General features: G+C 36.7%; 1 protein-coding gene across 4 annotated transcripts in view; it reads left to right on the top strand.

Annotated features, from left to right (window-relative positions):
- The window catches only part of CATSPERE (catsper channel auxiliary subunit epsilon), a 151,842-nt gene that overhangs the window by 39,661 nt on the left and 85,984 nt on the right, over window positions 1–26,197 (top strand). For all 4 annotated transcript variants that reach the window (XM_039237502.1, XM_039237501.1, XM_039237505.1 and 1 more), the window contains exon 7: window positions 9,387–9,464. In XM_039237502.1, coding sequence (XP_039093433.1) covers window positions 9,387–9,464 — 78 coding nt within the window. The remainder of the gene's footprint in view (window positions 1–9,386; window positions 9,465–26,197) is intronic.

Genomic DNA, 26,197 nt, shown 5'->3' on the forward strand with positions numbered 1-26,197 from the left:
CACATAAAACAAAAGCTCTGTGATATTCTCAATAATTTTTAAGGCTATGAAGGGGTCTTGCGATCAAAGGGTTTTAACATCTGACCTGAGGATGGAAGGTGACAGTAGACTAGAAGGGCCCTAGGCTCACCTTCTTCCATGAATGTAAGTAGATAGCTATCAAATCATCCTAAATACACCAGAAATTGATCTGAATACTGACAGAATAAACTCCACACCAAACAGTAGAGAAGAAGCCACATCAAAGAGGGTAGGAAGTGTGAAGATGTACTTTGGGAGAGAGACAGATTGTGGCCACTGTGGTAAGGAAGGAGCCATGGTCATAGTGAAGGACAAGAGATAGACTGGCACACAGGGGAGCACATGGGGAAAATGAATCCCTATAGCAGTTGGCTTGGAAAGTAAGAGGGGCCGCATTTCACAAGTTCTTGCAACCAGGGGGGCTTAAAGGTCAGTGGGCTTGGCTGGGGTAGAGCCTGGACGGTACCGCACTGCTCTTGCAGAGAAGGGAGGCAAACACCCCACAGAAATATCGTGTGGAAATAGCAATCGAAAGAATACCCGTGCTCACAGTGGGGAGTTTATTCAGTCATCTCAGAGTGAGTCCTAGAGAGGTAGCATTCACAGAGAGAAACCTCAGGGAACAAAGGAATTGGCCAGTGTTGTTTCCTTCCCCTGACCCTCAGCATAAGCACAGGACCACTGTGGGAAGCAGAGCAGCACTGCCACTCACTACCTACCGTGTTTACGCCAAGCCTGTCCCCCCACACTCCAGTAGAACTGCCCATCTGAACCATGCTTGTCTCAGCACGGCCGACCCCTTCCCCCAAAAGACCAGCCTAAACCCCTGCTCACACTGTGTTACTCATCATGGGAATTTTGCAGCGCCTCAGTTCTGCCAAATAGTGTCAACAGATCTCATTTCTCAAACACACCAAAGCACACCTTGTTAAAACATGCCATGTTCAGGCCAGGGACCAAACAGCACCTACAGCAGGCAGAGACTCTGCAGATGACTGGCCTGAAGGATAAAGCAAGCAGGACAAAGCGGCAGAGCACATGTAGCGCACATTGGAGATACTTCCAGAAACCCACAGGCCCTGGGGAACAGATGATATTACATGGCAAGGCACTGCAGGACCTCTTCTTCATAAGACCTTTACCCTCAAGAATGGGAGACATAGCTGACTTTCCTGACACACAAATAGGCACAGAGACGTAGACAAAATGAGAAGACAGATTTATCCCAAATGAAAGAACAGGACAAGACCATGCCAGAGATCTAAGTGAAACAGATATAAGTAACATGCCTGAAAGAGAATTTAAAGCATTGGATCGTAAGGATGCTCACTGGACTCAAAAAGAGTAGAAGACATGAGTGAAACCCTTACACAGAGATGGGGAACAACACAGCAGACATAAAGGGCAAAATAAACAAAATGAGAAATATGCCTCATGAAATGAACAACAGACTGGAAGGAGAGAAACAAATTGAAAGCCCAAAAGACTGAGTAATAGGAAGTAATCACGCTGAACATAATAGGAAAAAAAAAGAATCATGCAAAACAAGAATAGAGTTAGGGAACTTAACGATTCCATTAAATGTAATAAAATTTGTTTTACAGAAGTCCCACAACAAGTAGAGAGACAAAGGGGTCAGAAAATTTATTTGAAGAAATAATAGCTGAAAACTTCCCTAATTTGGGGAAGAAAACAGATATCTATATCCAGGAGACATGGAGAACCCCCATCAAAATCAACAAAAGCAGACCCACACCAACACATACTGTAATTAAGTTAGCAAAATATGGTGATAAAGAAAAAAATGTTAAAGCAGCAAGACAAAAGAAGACTAACTTACCAGGGAAAACCCATAAGGCTGACAGAAGGTTTTTCATCAGAAACATTTCAAGCCAGAAGGGAGAGGTATGATATATTCAAAGTGCTGAATGGGAAAAATCTGCAACTGAGAATATTCTATCCAGCAAGGCTATCATTTAGAATAGAAGGAGAAATAAAAGAATTTCCCAGACGAAAACTAAAGGAGTTCCTGACCACTAAACCAGCCCTGCAAGAAATATTAAAGGGGACACTTTGAGTGGAAAAACCAAAAGTGACAGTATAAAGGTAGGAAACACAAATCAATAACAATATTTCTGTAAAAAAAAAAAAAAAGGAACTCACAAAATAAAAAAAATGTGAAATATAACAATATATTCCTAAAACATGGGGAGAAGAGTAAAGAATGTGTTCAAACTTTAACAACCATAGACTTAATATAGACTGCTGTATGCAGAAGAGGTTATATACACACCTAATGGTTACCACAAATCAAAAACCACTAATAAATATGTAAAGAATAAAGAGAAATCCAAACACATCACTAAGGAAAATCAGCAAACCATGAAAAAGAGAGACAGGAAAAGATCAGAGAAAATCTTCAGAAACAATCACAAAACAGATGATAAAATGACAATAAATAAATATCTATCAATAATTACTTTGAATGCAAATGGACTAAATGCTCCAATCAAAGATGAAGGGTGACAATGTTTTTAAAAAACCAACACTCATCTACATGTTGCCTACAAAAGAATCATTTCAGACCTAAATATAAGGATCAATACTTATATTGGACAAAAGATTTTTTTTTAATATTTTACATATTTTTGAGAGAGAGATAGAGACAGCATGAGCAGGGGAGGGTCAGAGAGAGAGGGAGACACAGAATTGAAGCAGGCTCCAGGCTCTGAGCTAGCTGTCAGCACAGAGCCCGATGCGGGACTTGAACCCACAAACCGTGAGATCATGACCCGAGCTGAAGTCGGACGTTTAATCGACTGAGCCACCCAGGCGTCCCCGGACAAAAGATTTTTTAAAATGACTGAGCCAGGGACCAAGAAGGACACTCTGTAATCATAAAGAGGACAAGCCAAAAAGAAAATACAATAATTGTAAGTATATGTACACCCAACACAGAACGCTGAAATACATAAAATAGTTAATAACAAACACAAAGGAACTAATTGATAATAATATATTAATAGTAAGGGACTTTAACACCTCACTTACATCAGCGGGCAAATCATGTAAACAGAGAATCAACTAGGAAACAATGGCTTTAAATGGCATATTGGGCCAGATAGACTTAACAGATATATTGGGAATGTTCCACCCTAAAACAGCACAATACATATTCTTTTCAAGTGCAAGCAGAACATTCTCCAAAATAGATCACGGATGGGGTCACAAAACCTCAATAAATTCAAGAAGATCAAAGTCAGAACATGCATCTTTTCTGATGACAACTCTTATGAAACTAGAAGTCAACCACAAGGAAAAATCTGGAAAAAGCACATATACATGGAGGTTAAATAACATGCTACTAAACAATGAGTGGGTCGACCAGGAAACTAAAGAAGAAATTTAAAAATACATGGAAATGGAAATGAAAAATAATCTGTAAAACCTCTGGGAGTCAGCAAAAGTGGTTCTAAGAGGGAAGAGTATAGTAATACAGGCCTACCTCAATAAGCAAGAAAAATCTCAAACAAACAATATAACTTTACACCTAAAGGAGCTAGAAAAAGCACAACAAACAAAACCTAAAGCCAGCAGAAAGAAGGAAAAAATAAAACTTAGAGCAGAAATAAATGTTATAGAAACTAAAAAAAAAAAAAAGAACAGATGAATGAGGAGAAATAAACACTAACACCACAGAAATACAAAAATTATAAGAGAATATTCTGAAACACTGCATGCCAACAAAATGTAAAACCTAGAAGAAATGTATAAATTCCTAGAAACATATAAATACCAAAACTGAAGCAGGAAGAAATAGAACATTTGAGCACACTGATAACCAGCAAAGAAATTAACTCAGTAATCAAAAACTCCCCCAAAACAAAAGTCCAGGACCAGATAGCTTCACAAGTGAATTCCACCAAACATTTAAATGGCCACTCTTCTCAAACTATTCATAAAAATAAAAAGGAAGGAGAACTTCCAAATTCATTCTATGAAGTCAGCGTTACCCTGATACCAAAACCAGATAAAGATACCATAAATAAAAGAAAACTACATGCAAAAACATTTCACAAAATATTAGCAAACCAAATCTGACAATACATTTTTTAAAAATTTATTCACTAAGTGGCACCTGGGTGGCTCAGTCAATGAAGCATCTGACTTTGGCTCAGGTCATAATCTCACATTTGTGAGTTTCAGACCCACATCAGGCTCTGTGCTGACAGCTCAGAGCCTGGAGCCTGCTTCTGATTCTGTGTGTGTGTCTCTCTGCCTCTCACCTGCTTGTGCTCTGTCTCTCTGTCTCTCTCTCTCTCTCAAAACATAGATAAACATAAACATTTTTTAAAATAAAAATAAAAAAAATTAGTCCCTATAATCAAGTGTGGTTTATTCCTGGGTTACAAGTATGGTTAAATATTTGCAAATGAATCAGTGTGCTACATCACATCAATAAGAGAAATAATAAGAAACATCATTTCAATAGATGCAGAAGAAGCATTTGACAAAGTACAACATCAGTTCTTAGTAAACATCCTCAACAAGGGGCACCTGGGTGGCTCAGGTGGTTGAGCATCCAACACTTGATTTTGGTTCAGGTCATGATCCTAGAGTTGTGAGATGCAGCCCCACATCAGGCTCTGTGCTAAGCATGGAGCCTACTTGAGATTCTCTCTCTTCCCCCCACCCCCCTCTCCTTCTTTCCCTCTCTCCCCCCCACCTCACCCTTTTCCCCAGCTCATGCTCACTCTCTCTCTCTAAAGAAAAAAATGTTTTTAAAAACCCTCGACAAAGTAGGTTTAGAGGGAACATACCTCAACATAATAAAGGCCATTTATGAAAACCCCACTGCTGACCTCATCCTTAATGGGGAAATAATGAGAGCTTTTCCCTTAAGATCAGAAGCAAGACAAGAATGTCCACTCTCACCACTTGTATACAACATCATACTCGGAAGTCCTAGCCTCAGCAATCAAACAACAAAAAGAAATAAAAAGCATCCAAATCAGCAAGGAAGAAGTAAAATTTTTCACTATTTGCAGATGATATGACATTATATATTAAAAAAAAACCTGAAAGACTCAACCAAAAAAGCTAGAACTGATAAAAGAATTCAGTAAAGTCATAGGATACAAAATCAGTGTATAGGAATCTGTTGCATTTTTATGGCAGCATAAAAAGAAATTAAGAAAACAATCCCATTTACAACTGCACCAGAAATAATAAGATATATAGGAATAAACTTAATCAAAGAGGTGAAAGATCTGTACTCTGAAAAGTATAAAACACTGATGAAAAGAATTGAAGATGGCATAAAGAAATGGAAAAAAAAATTCCATGCTCATGGATTGGAAGAACAAATACTGTTAAAACAATCTACAGATTTAATGTAATCTGTATCAAGATACCAACACCCAGATCCACCTGATATTAATAAAAAAATATTGACTTCTCAACAAACAATATTATTATAAATAGGAAATACTTCTGATTCAACTAAAATCAGGAACTGGACAAATGTGCTCATCTGTCAATAAATACCATCATTATTATTTAACATTGTCTTGAATATAGTAGTGTAAGTAATAAGACAAGAAAAAATGTACAATATTACAAGTTTATAATAGCAATAAAGACTGTAAAATACTGATGAGTAAATTTAACAGAAAAGGCACAGAAATTGTAGCAAGAATCACTCTCAAATGTTGTTGATCTTTTAATATATTTTTAAATGTGTTTTTATTTAGAGAGAGAGAGCAAGTGCATGCATGAATGGGGAAGGGGGGTGGGGGACACTGAATCTGAAGCAGGCCTGACCTGAGGCTCAGATTCACACACTGTGAGATCATGACCTGAGCTGAAGTCAGAAGCTCAACCGACTGAGCCACCCAGGTGCCCCTAAACGATCTAGTTTTTAAAGTATTGAACTGGATCTAATGTCAGGTTTTTTGACTGAAAAAATATCTGTTTTCCAATTCATTATTCTTTTTTAAATTTTTATTTTTTTAATTCCAGTATAATTAACATAAAGTGTTATATTTCAGGTGTACAATATAGTGACCCAACCATTCTATTCATTACTCAGTGCTCATCATGATAAGTGTGCTCTAAATCCCCTTCACCTATTTCACCCATCCCTCACCCAACTAACCCCTGGCAACCACCAGTTTGTTCCCTGTATTTAAAAGTCTGGGTAGTTGGTTGTTGTTGTTGTTGTTGTTTTTTGTCTCTTTTTGAAAAAATATTTCACCAGTTATGTGTAGTAATATGGTACAATATGTTATACTCCTGGAAGAAAATGAAAGTGTAAACCTCTCTTACACCATATAAAAAATAAATTCCAGTTGGCATACAAGAAAGAGTTTAATGTAAAACCAGATCTGGGGAGAACTTGAAGCTGTACCATATAAACTGAAGGGAAATCTTATCCAAGACTGGAAACCAGAATCTATAAATTAAAGACAGTCATAATTGAAAATGTGAAAATAAAAACTTTAATATCACAAAAGTACCATAAGCATAGTTCAGACAACAAATAATTATGAAAACATTTTACAACATAGATGACACTAACCACCTAATATCCCTAAGTATTCAAAGAGATGGTCGAGGTGTAAACTGGTGCGACCATTTTGTGAAATCATTCTGCATTATCTTACACATATTCTGCAACACAGCATGTCCACTCCTAAGTATATACCCAGGAGTTTTTTCAACCATCAAGAGACGTTTTCAAAAATGCTCATAGCAGAAAATGCTCATAAAATCCATCCCTCCCAAACAGAAAGAAGCCAAATGGCCATCAGCAAGAGAATGGAAGAGTTGTGGTACATTCACACAATGGAATTTTAAATAGCAGTAAAAATGAATGAGCTCAGGGCAATAACACAAATAAATCCTAGTTACACAACATTGAAAGAAAAAAAAAAGCAGGTCCTAGGGAACTATGTGTGGGATGACTAAGTTCAAAATAGCCAAAAACTAAATGTTATATTAATGTTTAAAATTAAAAAAAATAAACAGTTCAGGAAGTGAGTACCTCTGGGCAGAAACAAAGAACCAGAAAAGGAACAATATGTAGATAAATGAAAGATATTTGTAAGTTTCTTGTTCTTGAGTTTGGTGGTGGGTTCTTGGTTTTTATTTTACTATTTTAAAATTCAAATAATTACATAAAAGGTGGTCATACCAGTAATAATAGTGTGTTATGAGCCAAGGACTGATTATTCTGATTCTGTATATGTGCATCTGAAGTCCAAACAAAACTCTTACAAAGGTTAAGAAAATGGTTAAGTGGCAATAAAACATGTAAAAGGGCAACGTACACAAGAGCAAATCTAGCAAACTTGTGTGAATGCTGAAACTCACATAATCTCAGGAAAATCCAAGTTAAATTAACATGAAATGTCATGGTTGTCAAACAAACAAGAGAAAAAACTGTGAGAGGGAAACTGGGCCACAGGGCACAACCCAAACTTTGTTGGTGTAAAATGTGTAGAGAGAGTAATTGGGAAGCACCTAGTAAGATGCTTTGGATCTTACTTTGGATCAGCAGCTTACTTCTGGGAATCTACTCCACAGAAGTAAGACCTCTAGTACGGAAAGCTATATGAAAAAGGTTCTACATTTTGCAGCATTGTATTAGTGGTAAAACAAAACAAAATAAAACTGGAGCCACAGTAAAGCTCCGTTAGAAAAATTGATCTATAAATAACAGTCTAACCACATTGTAGAACATTATTCAGGCCTCAAGAGAATTGACACTGGGGAATTTCAATGGGGTACACTTGCGTGAGAAAAAGAATATGGGGGTGTGTATAATGTGATCCCATTTTGTTTTTAAAACTCTTAAAATGCCTCTTTTTAAAAATACATGTAAATATGTATTTATGTACATGTCTGTAGACCCTTACATCGTGTGGAGAAAAATAGGGGAGAGTGCATACTAGATGTTTAAATCAAGTTTTATAGGTTGAGAGAGGCTTAATAGGTGAAGGGAATATAAAGGATAAATAAAGCCCTGCTATAAAAAGCAAGGAAGGAAGGAAAGAAGGAAGGGCAGCCATATAGAAGGACAATATAGAATTAAGGCAAACAGATGAAAGAGGATAAATAGGAATATCATACAGTTATATAGGCAATAAAATTTCCATGTATGTGTATATAGGTGTGTGTGTGTGTGTGTGTGTGTGTGTGTGTGTGTGTGTGTGTATCCATATAACCAAAACACAGAGCAGGATATAGAACATATAGATGTCAAAGTTATTAACATAAAGAACTTCTACAAATGAATAAATAAAAGACTAACAACCCAGTAGAAAATGGAAAATAGGCAAAGGAAATGAACAGATAGTTCACAGGACAGGAGGTACAAGTGGACCTTGAACATATGGAAAGATGCTCAAACTTTTTATAATAAAAAAGAGGTTAAAATTGTATCACAGTACCTTTTTTCACCCACCAGACTGGCAAATTCCAAATGTGTGACAACACATAATGAGGAAAGAAGAAATCCCATACATTGCAGTATCTGTGAAAATTACAAATGCATATACTGTATGACTCAACAATTGCACTTTTAGTTATACTCCAAAGTACAAAATAATAATATGCACAAAATTGCTCATTATAGCAATGATTATAATGGCAAAGGATTGAGAACAAATGTTTATTAGTAGGTTACTAGTTAGGTAAATTATGATTCCTCCATAATTTGGAATAATATTAGTGGAAAAGTTAATGAAAATATGTAAAGATCTCTAAGATATAGCTTTAAATGAATATGTTTGAAAAAGTGTGTTTAGGATACTTGCATTTATATAAAAAGAAAAAATAACATCTTAGTTATACACAGAAATTTTACAGAAATATAAACAAATAATTGTAGATACTTGAGGGTACAGTGGGCTTATGAGAACTGAGTGATGGAGTACAGGGCTGGGAGAGACCATTTTCACTTTATTTTGAATTTAATTTGTTTTTAAGTATGTGAATAAATTGTTCAAGGAAAAAATCAACAAGACAGAAAAAATGAGATGTACATCTATTGAAATGATAATGATATAGATCAAGTGATGTATCAAATGACAAAAGCAAGTGTTGAATTGTGATTATAGAGAAAGAGATAGAAACATACGTACAAAGCTTTAACATTGGTTGCCCCAGGAGTGTAGAGGGAAATTAACTCTTCCTTCAGAGGTCTTTGGTTTGTTTCACTTGTTAAAAGCAACACATACCACCTTTGAATTTTTTAATGAAAATTCAATCAAAATTGGTTAAATAAATAAAAACATTTTTATTGTCATAAAGATGATATTTGTCCAAAATGTAAAGAAATGCAAACACTTTTTATTTTGTAGATTATTGTTGTGTGGATATATGATCCAGAAAATGCAGATCCTGATGAGCTGCTATTGAATGCAAATGAACCTTCACTGGTAGGTGGAAACATTAGTGTTTTCACAGAGAAAATAATATGCTATGGGTCCTTTTTAAGGGCTTTGAATAATTTTAAGCATTCCAGAACTAACTAAACATGCCTTAATTATCCATTACCTTTAGCCACTGTAGTGGTTTGGAGCCAGTGCTCAGTCTCCCCAATTATAAATCTTCCTCCTCAATTTATATTGAGCATTTTCCCTACTTTCTGTGAACCACATTGTTCATAAAGACGCTAACCTTTAAAGTGCTTTAAAGATATTCCTGAGCATGCCTTGAGATCATCCTTCAGAAATCTGCCCAGTCCCTTACTGAATCCTTTACCACTTGGAGATTAGTGAATTTCCTGAAGGGGCAGTACTGTGGATAAATACAGATGGTCTTTAACTTATGTAGTTTGACTTACAGTTTTTCTACTTCACTATAGTGCGAAAGTGATACACATTCAATAGAAATTGTACTTTGATCTTGGATCTTTTCCCGGACTAGTGGACTACTGAGGTGGTATGAGACCTTCACGCAATGCTGGGTGCCGGCAGTGATCACAAGAGTAAACAACTAGTGCTCTTAAACTATTCTGAACCCGTACAACCATTGTTTTTTCATTTTCAGTCCAGTATTCAGTGATTTACATGAGGTATTTAACACCTTATTATAAAACAGCCCCGGTGTTAGATGATTTTGCCCAACTGTAGGCTAATGTGAGTGTTTGGAGCACATTTAAGGTAAGCTCGGCTAAGCTATGATGTTTGGTAGGTTAAACGCATTAAATGCATTTTCCACATTTTCAATTTATAGTCCATCGTAATTCAAGGAAGATCTATACGTCCTTAATTTCATTTGTTACAAATTTATCTCTTTCAAGATGTAGGTTCTGTCTTCCGTTACAATTAAAACCTGTTGAAGAGAAACATAAAATGAGAAGTTTTAGTTTCATATGAGACTGTGTCTTAATGAGTCAAGATCTGTTTTTTGAACAGTATGTTACATGCCTCTTGGTAGTCAAATTCACAAGAGATGGACTGATAGATAAATCAGAATGGCAATGTATCAATTAATCATTTTATTTGGCAAGTGACTTCAGAGGGAATAAAATGAACCAATTGTAATTAAACACTTTCAGCATGACTGTTACCTAATTTCTCATCTTTTAAAGGTAAAATAGGTACATTTTAACATTACTTAGCCCATGCATACATAATACTTTACCTTTTTAAAATTTCACGTTTATTCATGACCATGTCGTTTCCGTAAAACCGTTCTGTGGCTCTCAGTCACCAACAGCAGACTCTTAAGACTCTTGACAATGACACACAAAGCCCGGATACTCTGTCCCTGTCTGTCTTTGGCCCGAGCACTCCACACACCCTGCCTCAGCGCCAGAGCCCTGCTGTCCCCTGTACACACCTGCTGCTCCAGGACTCATTCCCTTTCTTCATCTTCTTATGCTTTCTGTCTCAAGTCAGGTATCGCTGCCTCTAAGATGTCCACCTTGACCAAATCAGGATTTTTTCACCTGAGTCGTTCGAGGGCACTCTCATAATGCTCCAGTTTTGATACGTCATCGGCAAAACAGCTCTGACAAAATGTAAATTGTTTGGGTTTTTATCAGCCAATATGTAATGTGACTGACAGATGCTCAAATCATAACTCCACCCTTTACTCTTCATGCTCTCCCTGGACCATCTCTGACTTTGAATGCTTTCCTGTATTTTATTACATATCTGAACTTCAAGCCATCCCCGTCTCTCATTAACTTCCTCTACGAGGCTTACTTTGTGCCCGACACTCACACTTAAGAGACAGAGGACCAGCAGTGGGGTGCCCCTCAGGGGTGGGGTACAGGATAACTTATTCGTACAGTTTGGTTAAAAAAAAAAACCTTGAAATTTCAGGGGTTTATTCTGAGGGGGTTTTCTTACCATTTTAACTGTGAATTCTATCAGAAAGAAAAAAACCATAAAAGTGTAGTATACAGTTTAATAATAATAATTAGCCCTCTAACCACTATCAAGAGGTAAAACACTAACAATAGTACAGAAGGTCCCCATATGTGCCCCATGCATGAATATAATTTCTCCCTCCACCTTAGAAGTACTTGTATGGATATAATTATTTTGTTCCCTCTAAAAGTATTATTCTGAATTTTGTGGTAATAACTGCTCTAATTTTTTTTTTTTTTTTTTTTTTAGCTTGCTACATGATTCCTAAGCAATGCAGTGTAGTGGGTTTTGGTTTTGTGTTTATTTTTCTACTTTATATAAATTGAATCATGTTTTCTATACATTGTACATATTGCTTTTGGGAGGAGTCAACTTTATATGATTTATTCATGTACTGTATGTATAGTTTATTCATTTTTTATCTTGTACGATATTTCTCCGTTCTACTGTTGATAAACTTTGGACTGGTTTGTTTTCTTTGTTTGTAATGAGTGCTACTTTCTTTCTTTTTGTTCAGCTTTACTGAGATTTAAGTGATATATAACATTGTGTGAGCTTAGGTGCACACTATTTATACTATACACTTATATGTTGTGACGTGATTACAATAGTAGCATTTTTAACACCTTTATCACCTCACATAATTACCACTTCTTTTTTGTAAGATTATTCAAGATCTACTCTCTTATCAACTTTCAAGTATTTAATACTGTGTTGTTAACTCTACTCATCATGCTATACCTTCGATTCCCAGAATTTATTCATCTTATTACTGGAAGTTTGTACCCTTTGACCACCAGGTCCCCATTTTGCCCACCCCCTGCAATCACCATTCTACTCTGTTTCTATGAGCTCAGCATTTTTTAGATTCCATATAAAAGTATATCATACAGTTTTTGTCTTTCTCTGTCTTATTTCACTTAGCATAATGCCCTTGAGGTCCATCCATGTCATTGCAAATGGAGACATTTCCTTCTTTTTTGTGGTTGAGTAATATCCCAGTGTATATACACCATATCTTCTTTATCCATTAATCTATCTGTGGACACTTGGGCTGCTTCCATATCTTGGCTGTTGTAAATAATGCTGCAATAAACATAGGGGTGAATATATCTTTTTGGATTAGTGTTTTCCTGGGAGTGGGTGAATACTCAGCAGTGGAATTACTGCATCATATGGTATTTCTATTTTTAATTTTTTGAGTAACCTTCATACTGTTTTCCACAGTGGCTATACCAATTTATATTCCCACCAGCAGTGCACAAGACTTTCTTCTTCACCACATCCTTGCCAACACTTGTTGTTTCTTATCTTTTTGATTTTAGCCATTCTGACTGGTGTAAGGTGAGCATCTTTTCATGTGCCTGTTGGCCATCTGTATGTCTTTTTTCTTTGGAAAAAAGCCTATTCAGATTTTCTGCTCACATTCTAATTGGATTGTTCGTTTTGGGTTTTTTGGGGTTTTTTTGCTATTGAGTTGTATGAGTTTTGATATATTTTGAATATCAGCTCCTTAATAAACATATGATTTGTAAATATTTTCTCTCACTCAGTAGGTTGTCCTCTCGGTTGTTGATTTCCTTTGCTGTGCACATATGATTTTTACCCTTTGCCCTGTTGTAGTGGATTACACTGGCTGATTTTTGGAATGTTGAACGAGCCTCACATGCCTAAAATAAATCCCATTTGGCCACTATATATAATTCTTTTTATATATTGTTGGATTCTATTGGCCACTGTATTTCCATATAGTTCAAATATTTAATTTTTGCATGTCTCTTGAGACTTCTTCTCTGACCCATGTGTTATTTAAAAGTGTGTCAATTTCCAAGTATTTGGGGATTTTTCAGTTACCTTTCTGTACTAACTTCTAATCTAATTCTGTTATACTCTGACAACATACTTTCTATATTTCTATTTTTAAAAAATATTTATTGATTTGTTTTCTTAATTCTACTATAATTGATGTACAATGTCATATTAATTTCCGGTATACAATCTAGTGATTCAATAATTCTATACATCACTTAGTGCTCATCATGACAAGTGTGCTCCTTAATCCCCATCACCTATTTTACCCATTCCCCCCACGCCTTCCCTCAGGTGACCGCTAATTTGTTCTCTGTGGTTAAGAATCTGATTTTTTGTGTGTCCTTTTTTATTCTTAGATCATTTGTTTTCTTAAATTTCACATAGGAGTGAAATCATATGGTATTTGTCTTTCTCTGAATGACTTATTTTACTTAGCATTATATTCTCTAGGTCCATTTGTGTTGTTACAAAAGGCAATATCTCACTCCATTTTACAATGGAATGATATTCCATCATATATGTGTGTGTGTGTGTGTGTGTGTGTGTGTGTGTGTGTTCCACATCTTCTTTATGCATACATCCATCCATCAATGGACACTGGGCTGCTTCCATATCTTGGCTATTGTAAATAATGTTGCAATAAATATAGAGGTGGATACATCTTTTCACATTAGTATTTTTGTTGTCTTTGAGCAAATACACGGGTAGTGGAATTACTGGGTCATAGAGTAATTCTATTTTTAACTTTTTGAGGAACCTCCATACTGTTTTCCACAGTGGCTACACTACTTTGCATTCCCACCAACCACGGACAAGTGTTTCTTTTTCTTCACATCCTCATCAACGTTTGCTGTTTCTTTGATTTTAGCCATTTGGACTGATGTGAGATGATATTTCATTGTGATTTTGATTTTCATTTCTATGGTGACTACTGATGTTGAGGATCTTCCCTTATGTCTGTTGGCCATCCTCTTTGCAGAAATATCCATTCCTATTTTCTTCCTATTCTTTAACTTGATTATTTGGGGTTTTTTGGCATTGACTTGTATAGGTTCTTTATATATTTTGGATACTAAACCTTTATCAGATATATCATTTGCAAATACTTTCTCCCATTCAGAAGGTTGGATTTTGTTTTGTTTTGTTTTGTTTTGTTCATTGTTTCCTGTATTCTGCAGAAAGTTTTAGTTTTGATGTAGTCCCAATAGTTTATTTTTGTTTTTCTTTCCCTTGTCTCAGGAGACATGTCTAGAAAAAAAAATTGCTATTGTTGATGACAAAGATATTACTGCCTGTATTCTCTTCTAGGATTTTTATAGTGTCAAGGTCTCACATTTGGGTCCTTAATTCATTTTGAGTTTATTTTTGTGTGTGGTGTGAGAAAGTGGTCCAGTTTCATTGTTTTTGCAGGTAGCTGTCCAGTTTTCCAACACAATTTGTTGAAGAGACTATCTTTTTCCTGTTGTATATTCCTGCCTCCTTTGTCATAGATTAATTGACCATATAATTGTGGATTTGTTTCTGGGCTCTCTATTCTATTGAACTATATGTCAATTTTTTTTTTTTTTTTTTTTTTGCCTATCATACTGTTTTGATTACTACAGCTTTGTAATGTAACTTGAAATCTGGAATTGTGATACGTCCAGCTTTGTTCTTCTTTCTCCAGATTGCTTTAGTTCTGTGGGGTTCTTTTGTGGCTGCATACAAATTTCAGAATTATTTGTTTTAGTTCTGTGAAAAATGCTGTTGGTATTTTGATAGAGATTGCATTAAATCTGTATATTGCTTTGGGTAGTATGAACAGTTTAACAATATTTGTTCTCCCAATCCATCAGCATGGAATATCTTTCCAATTATTTGTGTCATTTTCAATTTCTTTCATCAGTGTATTATAGTTTCCAGAGTACAGGTCATTCACCTCCTTGGTTAAGTTTATTCCTAGGTTATTTTATTCTTTTTGGTGCAGTCATAAATGGGATTGTCTTCTTAGTTTCTCTTTCTGCTACTTTATTATTAGTGTATAGAAATGCAACAGATTTCTGTATATTAATTTTGTATCCTGAAAAGTGTACAGAAATGCAACAGGTTTCTGTATATTAATTTTGTATCCTGAAACTTTGAATTAACTTATCAGGTCTGGTAGATTTTGATAGAAGTCTTTAGGATTTTCATGTCATCTACAAATAGTGAAAGTTGTACTTCTTATCAGTTTGGATACATTTTATTTCTTTTTCTTGTCTGATCACTGTGGCAAGACCACCAGTACTATGTTCAATAAAAGCGATGGGAAAGGACATCCTTGCCTTGTTCCTGGTCTTAGGGGAAAAGCTTTCAGTTTTTCACCATTGAGTATAATGTTACCTGTTGATTTTTTCCTGTATCGCCTTTGTTATATTGAGATATGTTCCCTCTAAATCTACTTTGTTGAAAGTTTTTACCATGAATTGCTGTTGTTCTTTGTGAAATGCTTTTTTTGCATTTATTGAGATGATCATATAGTTTTTATCTTTTTTTTCTATTGATGTGATGTTTCGCATCAGTTGATTTATGAATATAGAAGCACTCTTGTATCCCAGGAATGAATCCCACTTGATAATGGTAAGTGACTTTTTTAATGCATAATTGGATTCTGTTTGCTAATATTTTAAGGATTTTTGCATCTGTGTTCATCAGAGATATTGGCCTGTAATTCACTTCTCTAATAGTGTCTTTATCTGGTTTTGGTATCATGGTAATTCTGTCTTCGTAGAATGAATTTGGAAGCTTTCCTTACTTTATATTTTTTGAATAGTTTCAGAAGAAAGCATATTAACTCTTCTATAAATGTTCTCTAGAATTCAGCTGTGAAGCCATCTGTTCCTGGACCTGTTTGTTGGAAGTTTTTTGATTATTGATTCAATTTCATTGCTGGTAATTAGTCTGTTCAAATTTTCTATTTCTTCCTGATTCCATTTTGGGAGGTTACATGTTCTAGGAATTTATGCTTTCCTTCTAGGTTGTCAAATTTGTTGGCATATAATTTTTCATAATATTCTTTTATGATCCTTCATATTTTTGAGGCATTGGTTGTTATTATTCTCTTTCATTTCTGATTTTGTTTCTTTGTGTCCTCTTTTTTTATGAGTTCTGCTAATAGTTTATCTATTTTGTCTATCTTTTCAAAGAACATTGATCTATTGTTTAAGTTTCTATTTCATTTATTTCTGCTGTAATCTTTACTATTCCCTTCCTTGTACTGGTTTGGGTTTTGTTTTGTTCTTTCTTTTTATTCTAGTTTGTTTAGATGTAAGGTTAGCTTGTTTATTTGAGATGTTTTCTTGTCACTTGAGGTAGGCCTCTGTTGCTATAAACTTCCCTCTCAGAATTACTTTTCCTGCATCCCAAAGGTGTTAGACTGTTGTGTTTTTATTTTATTTGTCTCTATGTATTTTTCTGATTTCTTCTTTGATTTCTTGGCTGACGTATTTATTATTGAGTCGCACGTTGTTTAACCTCCATTTATTTGTGTTCTTTCCAGACATTTTCTTGCTACTGATTTCTAGCTTTATAGGGCTGTGGATGGAAAAGATGAATGGTATGACTTCAGTCTTTTTAAATTTGTTGAGACTTCTTTTGTGGCCTGACATGTGATCTGTCCTGGAGAATGTTCCATGTGTTCTTGAAAATAATGTGTTTTCTACTGTTTTAGGATAGAATGTTCTGAATATATCTGTTAGGTCCATCTGGTTTAACGTGTCACTCAAAGCCACCATTTCCTTGTTGATTTTCTCTCCCAATGATATATCCACTGATATAAGCAGGGTGGTAAATTCCCTACTCTTATTGTGTTAAGGTCAATTTCTTCCTTTATGTCCCTTAATAGTTGCTTTATGTAACTAGGTGCTCCCCTGTCACTGCATAAATTATTTCAATGATTATATCCTCCTGTTGGATTGTTTCTTTCATCATTATGTCATGTCCTTCTTTGTCTCTTGTTTTAAAGCCTATTTTGTCCAATATAAATATTGCTACCCAAGCTTTCTTTTCACTTCCATTTGCATGATGAATGTTCTTTCATCCCTTCACTTTCAATCTGCATGTGTCTTTTTGTCTGGTGTGAGTCTCTTGTAGTCAGCAATGAATACCATGCAGCTTCAGTCTCTACAACCTAGAACTTCCATATATGGTTGTACAGCTTGAACAAAATAGCCATTGTAGTGACTCTGCTTTTAATCCACTGAATTGTGTGATCAAATTTCAACCCCCATGTCACGAAATCTAATGGACACATCTCAAGATTTGGCAGCATTTAACATGTTTAACCATTTCTTTTTTCCTGAAACACTCTCCTCTTATGGCTTCGCGAGCACCAAAACATCTTAGTTTCCCCTCCTACTTTACTTGCTACCCTTTGCCATCTCCTTTACTTACTCCTCTTCCTTCACTAATCTTTAAATGATTCTTTGCATCCACTCCCCAGGTGATCTCACTTAGACCCAATGGTTTTAGATATCAATTATATGAAAACGGCTTACAAATTTATATCTCCAGCAAGAACTTTCCTCTTTCCTTTTCAAATAATAAATTCAACTGACTACTGCCATCCCTGTTTAGATATCTTATAAACAAGTTATATGAAGTGTGGATAAAATGGTCTCTCCAGTGTTCCTGTAAATCTGTTCTTCCCACAGGCTCCACCATCACAGTACATGACACCACCATCTTCATACTTTCTCAAGGAAGAGCTCCCTAACTAATCTCAGTGCTCCCACTCTGCCCCCACCCTACCATCCATTTTCCATATGATAATGACAATTTTAAAATATATTATGTCAAGATTTCCGGTTCCAGACTAGATGGAGTAAATGCTCCCATTTTATTTCTGCCACTATTTATAACGGAAAGAAATCCTAGACAAAATACATTTCACTCACAAAAAGATTGAAAGAGACTGAAAGGAAAGTAGAGGTGACTAGGGACCTTGAGATTCTAACAGCACCCCACCAGTGAGTTCCCTGAAGTTTTTCCTTGCTTCCTCTGTACTCTGGCCTGGGCATTAGAGATGCCTGAACTTCATTAATTCCAGCAAGCACAGAAGAAAACAGTCCCCAAGAAAGGCCTGCATTCTTTGTCCAAAAGACCAGAAAGACCATTGGTGGCCCAGAGGGCAGAAATCTTTTAACATACCTGCCTGTTCTTGAACCAACCACTGGAAAAAAGAGCTATTCCCATTTCCTACCACAATGGGTGCTGCAATAGGTGTTCCACTAGCCAGAACCCTGTTTTTCTTCCCACCTCCTGCAGTAATGAGGAACTTCCCCTCCCTTGTGGAGCCTACAGGTAGAAATCTGACTCTCACCCCTCTACGGTAATGAGGCCGGGTCCTTCTCTCCTGGTGCTTCCAGACAGAACTCTTGACTTCCATCCCCATACTGCAGCAACAAGGCAAAGCTAATTACCACTTCTGTTCATGTCACACACACACACACACACACACAAATGAGGCCGGGCCTCACCCTGGAGCACCTGTACGTGGAACCCTGACTTCTACCTCTACCTTCTAGTAAGGTGGGACCCCTCTTCTGCAGACCCTGTGGACGGAATCCCAAAGTCAACCCCACCCCATAGTAAGGAAGTAATGAAGCAGCAAGGCAGTACCCCTTCCCTGTGGTGCTTGTGGGCAGGATTCTGACTAACCTCTGCCCTGCAATAACAAGCAAACACAGCTTCCCCTCCCGAACTAGTGCTGGGGGACTAGTGGGTGGAGTCCTCTATTCCTGTTAACACAAAAGTGTAAAAGAACAAAATGGCACTGCGGTAGCTTTATAAACTAACATTTGAACCACAGTCCACAAAAGTGAACTAGGACATGCATTCTGATTCTAAACAGATTGACTACCTGATAACATGAAAGATTTAAATAGGAATTAGAGTCTTATTGTATAATACTAAAATGTTCAGGGGATACGGTCCAAAAGTTACTCATCAGGCCAGGACAAATGAAACTCTTAACTTTAAAAAGAAAAGACAATCAACAGAGGTGCTTGGGTGGCTCAGCTAGTTATGTACCTGACTTTTCACTTCAGCTCAGGACATAACCTCATGGTTTGTGAGATTGAACCTTTCTGTGCTGTCAGCACAGAGCCTTCTTGGGATTCTCTTTCTCCAGCTCTCTCTCTGTCTCTGCCCCTCTTCTGCTTGCTTGTGTGCTCTCTCTCTCAAAATAAATAAATAAACATTTTTTTAAAAAGAAAAGGCAATAGATACCATATGATAAAGATGTTGGAATTAGTAAGCAAAGGGATGAATCGAGAAACTTAAGATAGAACAATAGAAATCACCCAATTTGAACAACATACAGATAGCAAATAGAAATAAAATGAAAAGAGACTCAGGGACCTGTGGAACTATGACAAAAGATCTGGCATGTGTGTCATTGAAGTTCTAGGAAAGAAAAAGAGGGTGGGACTGAAAAAGGAGAGAAAGAAAATATGGCTGAAGGTTTCAAAAGTTGACAAAAGAAACAAATCTTAAAACAAATTAAAGAAGCACAACATGGGCGCCTGGGTGGCTCAGTTGGTTAAGTGTCCAACTTCAGCTCAGGTCATGATTTCATGATTCATGAGAGACCTCATGGTTCAAGCCCTGTGTAGGGGTTTGTGCTGACAGCTCAGAGCCTGGAGCCTGCTTCAGATTCTGTCTCCCTCTGTCTTTGCCCTCCTCCACTAACACTCTGTCTCTCTCTGTCTCTCAAAAATGAATAAATGTTAAAAAAAAAAAAAAAGAAATTTAAAGAATCACAACAAATCCCAAATAAGATAAGCACCCAAAAGCTCACATTAAGACATCATAATCAAACTTCTGAAAACTAAATATAAAAGGAAAGCCTTTAAAATAACCAGAAAGAGGGGTGCCTGGGTGGCTTAGTCGGTTAAGTGTCCGACTTTCGCTTAGGTCATGATCTCGCGGTTCGTGTGTTCGAGCCCCACGTCGGGCTCTGTGCTGACTGCCGGCTCAGAGCCTGGAGCCTGTTTCAATCTGTGACTCCCTCTCTCTCTGACCCTCCCCTGCTCATGCTGTCTCTCTCTCTCTCTCTCCTAGAAATAAATAAAACATTAAAAAAATTTTAAAAAATAATAAATAAAATAAAATAAAATAAAATAACCAGAAAGGAACAATGCATTGCCTATAGAGCATGACACTTTGAACAATGGATTTCTTCCCCATCAAAAACCATGGAAGCCAATAGGAATTTGTACAACTCTTTTCAAAACTCAAAAGGAAAGAACCATCAGCCCAGGATTCTATATCCTTCAATCAAGAATGAAGATAAAACAATGACACTTATAAATGAAGGAAAACTATGAAAACTTGCAGTCAGAAGACATACATTAAAAGGATGGATACAGAAAATGCTTAAAACATAAGAGAGATAGAAAATGAAATCTTTGAACATCAGATATAAGAAAGCACAAGAGAAAGAGTAAAAGCATGGGAGGATACAATTGTCTGTCCTTACTCTTGAACCTTCTAACTCATGTTTGATGATTGAAGCAAAATATTATAACATTGTCACGTGTGGTTCTCAATGTATGTAGAGGAAATATTTGAGACAGCTGTATTATAAATGGGGGGGGGTAAAGGGATATCAATATGCTTTGGATATTGTACCCAACCATTACATAAGAACATAACCTCTAGGAGAAAACTTGGTGAGGGGTCATTGACATCTTTGCAACATGCTGTGAATCTATAACTCTTTCAAAATAAGAAGTTACAGAAATTTTTTGAAAAGCTAAAAGAATTGAAAAAATAGACAAATCTGCAATTATAGTTGGATGCTTCAATACTTCCAATAATTGAAGGAATTACTAGACATAGTAAGGATACAGAAGAACTGAATAGTGCCATAAAAAAATGAGATCTGACAATCATGGAATACTCTACCAAACAACAGTAATATACATGTTATTATTTTTCATGTTTGTTTATTTTTAAGAGAGAGAAAGCTCGAGTGGGGGAGGGGCAGAGAGAGAGTGATAGAGGATCCAAGGCTGGCTCTGCAACGATAGCAACAAGCCCAATACAAGGCTTGAACTCACTAATGCAAGAACCATGACCTGAGCTGAGGTTAGATGTTCAACTGACTAAGCCACCCAGGTGCCCCTACATGTTATTCTTAAGCATGCACAGTACAGTAACCAAGAAAGACTATATCTTTGGTCATAAAATGAGCCTTAAAATTTTTAAGAGAATTTAAATCACAAAAAAAATGTGTTTCTGACTATAAAGGAATCAAACCAGAAATCAGTAACACAAGTAACAGCCAGAAATCTCCAAACACTTGGGAATTAAACACATTGCAAAATAATTTATTTGTCAAAGAAGTCTCAAGAGAAATAAAAAATACTGAGATGATGGAAAATGAATATATAACATGACATAATATGTGAGACACAGCTGAAACAATGCTGAAAGGGAAATTTACATGGATGATGGAAAAGCAGGAAATAGAGAACTTCCAAAACTACTCTATCCAGGGAGATGAAAACTTTATCCACTGAATTGTATTAACTTTTCTTTAGACCACTGATTTTTAGCAAAGATTACAAAAGCAGTTTGATGGAGGAAGGGTTGTCTTTCACCAAATTGTGTTAGAATAATTGAACATTTGTAGGCACACACACAAAGAAATTCTTTATACAAAAATTAATTTAAAATGTTAAATAGATCTAACCATAAAACATAAAACTATAAACTTTTTAGAGTAGAAAATTTTCATGACTTAGGGCTAAGCAAAGCATTAGAAATGATACTAAAAGCATAATCTATAAAAGAATGAATTATTCAATTGGTCTTCATCAAACTTTAACTTTTGCTCTACAGAGAGCTTTTAAGAAGATGAAAATACAACAAGCCACAGACTAGGAGTACATCATTTGCCAATCACATATTCAACAAAGAACTTGTAGTCAGAATATATAAAGAATGCTCTAAACAAATTATGCAGTTAGGAAATGGTCAAACAACTTGAACAGAAGCTTTGTGATAAAGGATATATGGATGGCAAATAAGCTCATGAGAAGGTGTTCAACATTATTAACTATTAGGTAAATACAAATTAACGCTACAAGATAATGTTACATGCCTATCAGAGTATCTAAAATTTAAAAATACTGGTAATTCCAGATGCTAACAAGGATACAGAGAAATTGTATCTCACACATTGCTCGAGAGGAGGTAAAATCTACAGCCACTCTGGAACACTGAGTGGCAGTTTCTTATAACTTAAAACATGTATTTGCCATATATCCCAGGAATCTGACTTCTCATTATTTATTCTAGACCTAGACATGGGGAAATGAAAGCTTATCAAACAAAAAGCTGTGCAAAAACTTTCATAGCAGCGCTTTTTTTTGTTTGTTTGTAATAGCCCCAAACTAGAAACAATTTGTATCCTTCATTGTGAATGGGTAAAATGGGAAATGTGATACAGCAAGAAAAAGAAATGAGCTTTTTTTTATCCCAAAAAAAAAAAAAGGTTGCAAAGATTTTGAGTAGCTCACAGAATTGCCAGGAAGGCTTGGAAAATGGGTCGGAACTGAGAAAGACCAGCCGTAATGCCACAGCCAAGATCATACCACAGGAGCCAACTAGTATGCATCTCCGCTGCCTTTGCTTGGAATTGCAGCTGGCGGTCCTGACCACATGCTGGCGCTGCTGCCTCCAGAATCTGGAAGTTGTTGTCACCACCATTGTCCTCTGAGGAGGCAGGGAATTCTCCAAACATCAAGGAGGCTTAAGTGCTCATCAGATAAACAAAAGGCAATGCCCACTAAATGACTTGTCTGTCTGGCAAAACCAAGTTCCACCATGTGTTCCAGCAAAATAAAAAATGAACCCAACAAAGAGGAAGTCATAGGCTTTAAGGGATGGTAAAATGAACTTAGGTGTTTGATAAGAAATCCTGACTTTGGTAGGGGGCAGTCAGGCCTAGAAGGCATATCTTTATTGAGGAAGTTAAATTGTCCTTGAAGAATGTCAACAAGATGAAGTAGTTGCCATGAAACAAACTGTATGAATATGGAAGTGCAAATGCATAAAGATATAAATGAAACAAAGATATGCATTTCTTTTTTAGTTAATAAGAAAAAAGCCCACAGAAATTATTGGAAAAATAAAAATGTATGATCTATGTGTGAGTCAAATAATAAGCAAATTAAAACATCACGTGATTAGAACAGTGAAATAAAAGAAACATTTTATTTTGTATTTTTAATGTTTATTGTGTATTTTTGAGAGAGAGAGAAAGGGAGAGAGAGAGAGTACAAGCAGCAGAGAGACAGCAAGAGAGGGAGACACAGAATCTGAAGCAGGCTCCAGGCCCTGAGCTGTCAGCACAGAGCCTGATGCGGGGCTCGAACCCACGGACCGCGCGATCATGACCTGGGCTAAAGTTGAATGTTTAACCAGCTGAGCCACCTAGGTGCCCCAAGAAACATTTTAAGCTGTCACCAAACCTTACAAGATATAAGCTATTTTAGTAGCTTATAGATATCATGTACATTTGTGTTTAATCTCTTTAGGTTTTTAATAGTTTCCAGTTTTAATTACTGTCTCAAAAATTTTTTCTAATAGTGACTTGTTGCTGTAAATATTTGCTTATAGATCCATTTTCTTTCTATTGATTTCTTGTGGCAAATCACTCTAAAAGTAAACATAAGTTTTAAACATTTTTAATAAAAAAATTTGTTGTGAGAACTCTTGGAAGGAGCAGCCAAGATAGCAGAGCAGCATGGAAGTTCTCTGCTTCTCTTGTCCCTGAAATGCAGCTAGATCAGCATTGGACCATTTTGCACACCTAGAAAATTGACCTGGGGATTAACACAACAATATTCATAACTTGAGCCACAGAACTCACTGTGGAGAGGTGAACAGGAGAGAGAGAAGCCACAGAGGGTAGGGAGTGGTATTTTTGGAGAGAAAACAGAGAAAGGGGGGGAAAGAGGAAAAGCACTCCCCCCGAAAGTAGCTGGAGATTTAGAGAAAGAGTGGAAGCACCCACAGTTGCCTGAACAAGAGAGGGAGAAAGGAGAAAAGAGAGGACTTCAGTATCATTAGGACTCTATAAACAGGGCAGAACAACATCGGAAATTCCACAGCCCAACACCTTGCAGTGCTCTGATGGGAAGGACGAATCCCCAGGAGATGATAGTGAGGTCCAAGGGGTCCATGGACCACACGGAGAGAAGCAGTTCCCCTGCTACTGTGCTAGGAGGGAATTTGGTGGAGGCTGTACAGCTTCTCCACAGGCAAAGGTCCCAGCAGACCCCAGAGAATGTGATTGCTGGTATTGGAACAAAAATGCCAGGGTGTGGTAAACCTGACTCGGATTGTGTGTTGTGATTTACCATAATCCCGGAAATGCTGATGCTGTGAGAGCACACGAACTTATTCTGGGACAAGCCAGCATCCCAGTCACAACCTCTGAGCCTCTGCAGCAGTGTGATCACAGGAACGTTCCTAGGGCAAGCCAGAATCTGGCCATTGCTCTGGGAGACCCTCCCCCAGAGGATCGGAGCAGGTCCAAGCCGCAGGGCCCTCAGAAGTGAGGGGTTTGGAAACACAGCACCATCTGAGATAAAATTCGGGAGGAAGGTGCCCACTGGAAGGCTGATGGCTTGGACTCTGACGGTGTAGAGGTGGTAAGTGAAAGGAAGCCAGAGACAAAGGAGGGGTACTTGATTGCTGGTGGGGTAGACCACAGAGCTCTGATGCTAGAGACTGAAAAGCTGGTTGATGCCATTTTCACCCCTCCTGCACGTGTGCACACACCCATACATGCTCTACAACAGTCCACCCCAGCAAGCTACGCAGTGCCGCCTAGCAGAGAATGAGCCATTACACCCAGCTCCATCCAACTGCACCAACCAAGCCCTAGAGGATGACCACAAGTCTCAGCCTGTGTGGTGTATGGAATATAAAGTGCCTCAAAGTTTGACTTCTAGAGGAAACTAGATGTAATTTAATTTGGATTTCATTCTAATCACTGGTCCATCTACTCGGGGTTTTTTGTTGGTTTTGTGTTTTCTTTTTTTCTTTTTTTAATTTTTTAGTGTGTATTTATTTTTGAGAGAGAGAACAGGGAAGGGGCAGAGATAGAGGGAGCACAGAATCTGAAGCAGGCTCCAGGCTCTGAGCTGTCAGCACAAACCCCGATGTGAGGCCCAAATTTATGGACCACAAGATCATGACCTAAGCCCAAGTCAGGTGTTCAACTGACTAAGCCACCCAGGTGCCCCCTTTTTTTCTTCCCTGGATACAGAAAGAGTATCTGTTTTTATATAAAAAATTTTAATTTTTTACTATGTAAATTTTTATATAAATTTTTATATTTTTAATATAATTAAAAAGGTTTTACTGTATAAATTATTTTTGAAATTTATTTTATTCTACTTTACCTTCTCTAATTCATTTGATTCTATTTCACTGTATACATTTTCTTAGTTTTTAAACATTTTCTTACTTTTTTCTTTTTCTTTTCGTTTCCCTTTTTTTCCTCTATTCAATCAAGCTTCTTTCAACAACAGGACCAAAACATACTTAAGATCTAGCTTCCTTTATTTGATTTTTTGTGTTGTTTTTAATCTTTTTCATTTTCTTTTTCTTCCTCCAAAATGGCAAAATGAAGGAATTCATCCCAAAAGAAAGAAAAGGAAGAAATGACAGCCAGGGACTTACTCAACACAGATATAACCAAGATGTCTGAACTCTAACTTAGAATCATGATTATAAGAACACTAGCTGGGGTTGGAAAAAAATTTAGAATCCCTTTCTGTGGGGATAAAAGATGTAAAATCAAGTCAGGACTAAATTAAAAATGCTATAATTGGGATGCAATCTTGAATTGATACCATGTGGCAAGGATGGATGAAGCAGAGCAGGGAATCAGCAATATAAAGGACAAACTTAGGGAGAATAATGGAGCAGAAAAAAGA

The sequence above is a fragment of the Hyaena hyaena genome, unplaced genomic scaffold (assembly GCF_003009895.1).
Source record: "Hyaena hyaena isolate Hyena2069 unplaced genomic scaffold, ASM300989v1 scaffold_127, whole genome shotgun sequence".
Taxonomy (NCBI): Eukaryota; Metazoa; Chordata; class Mammalia; order Carnivora; family Hyaenidae; genus Hyaena; species Hyaena hyaena.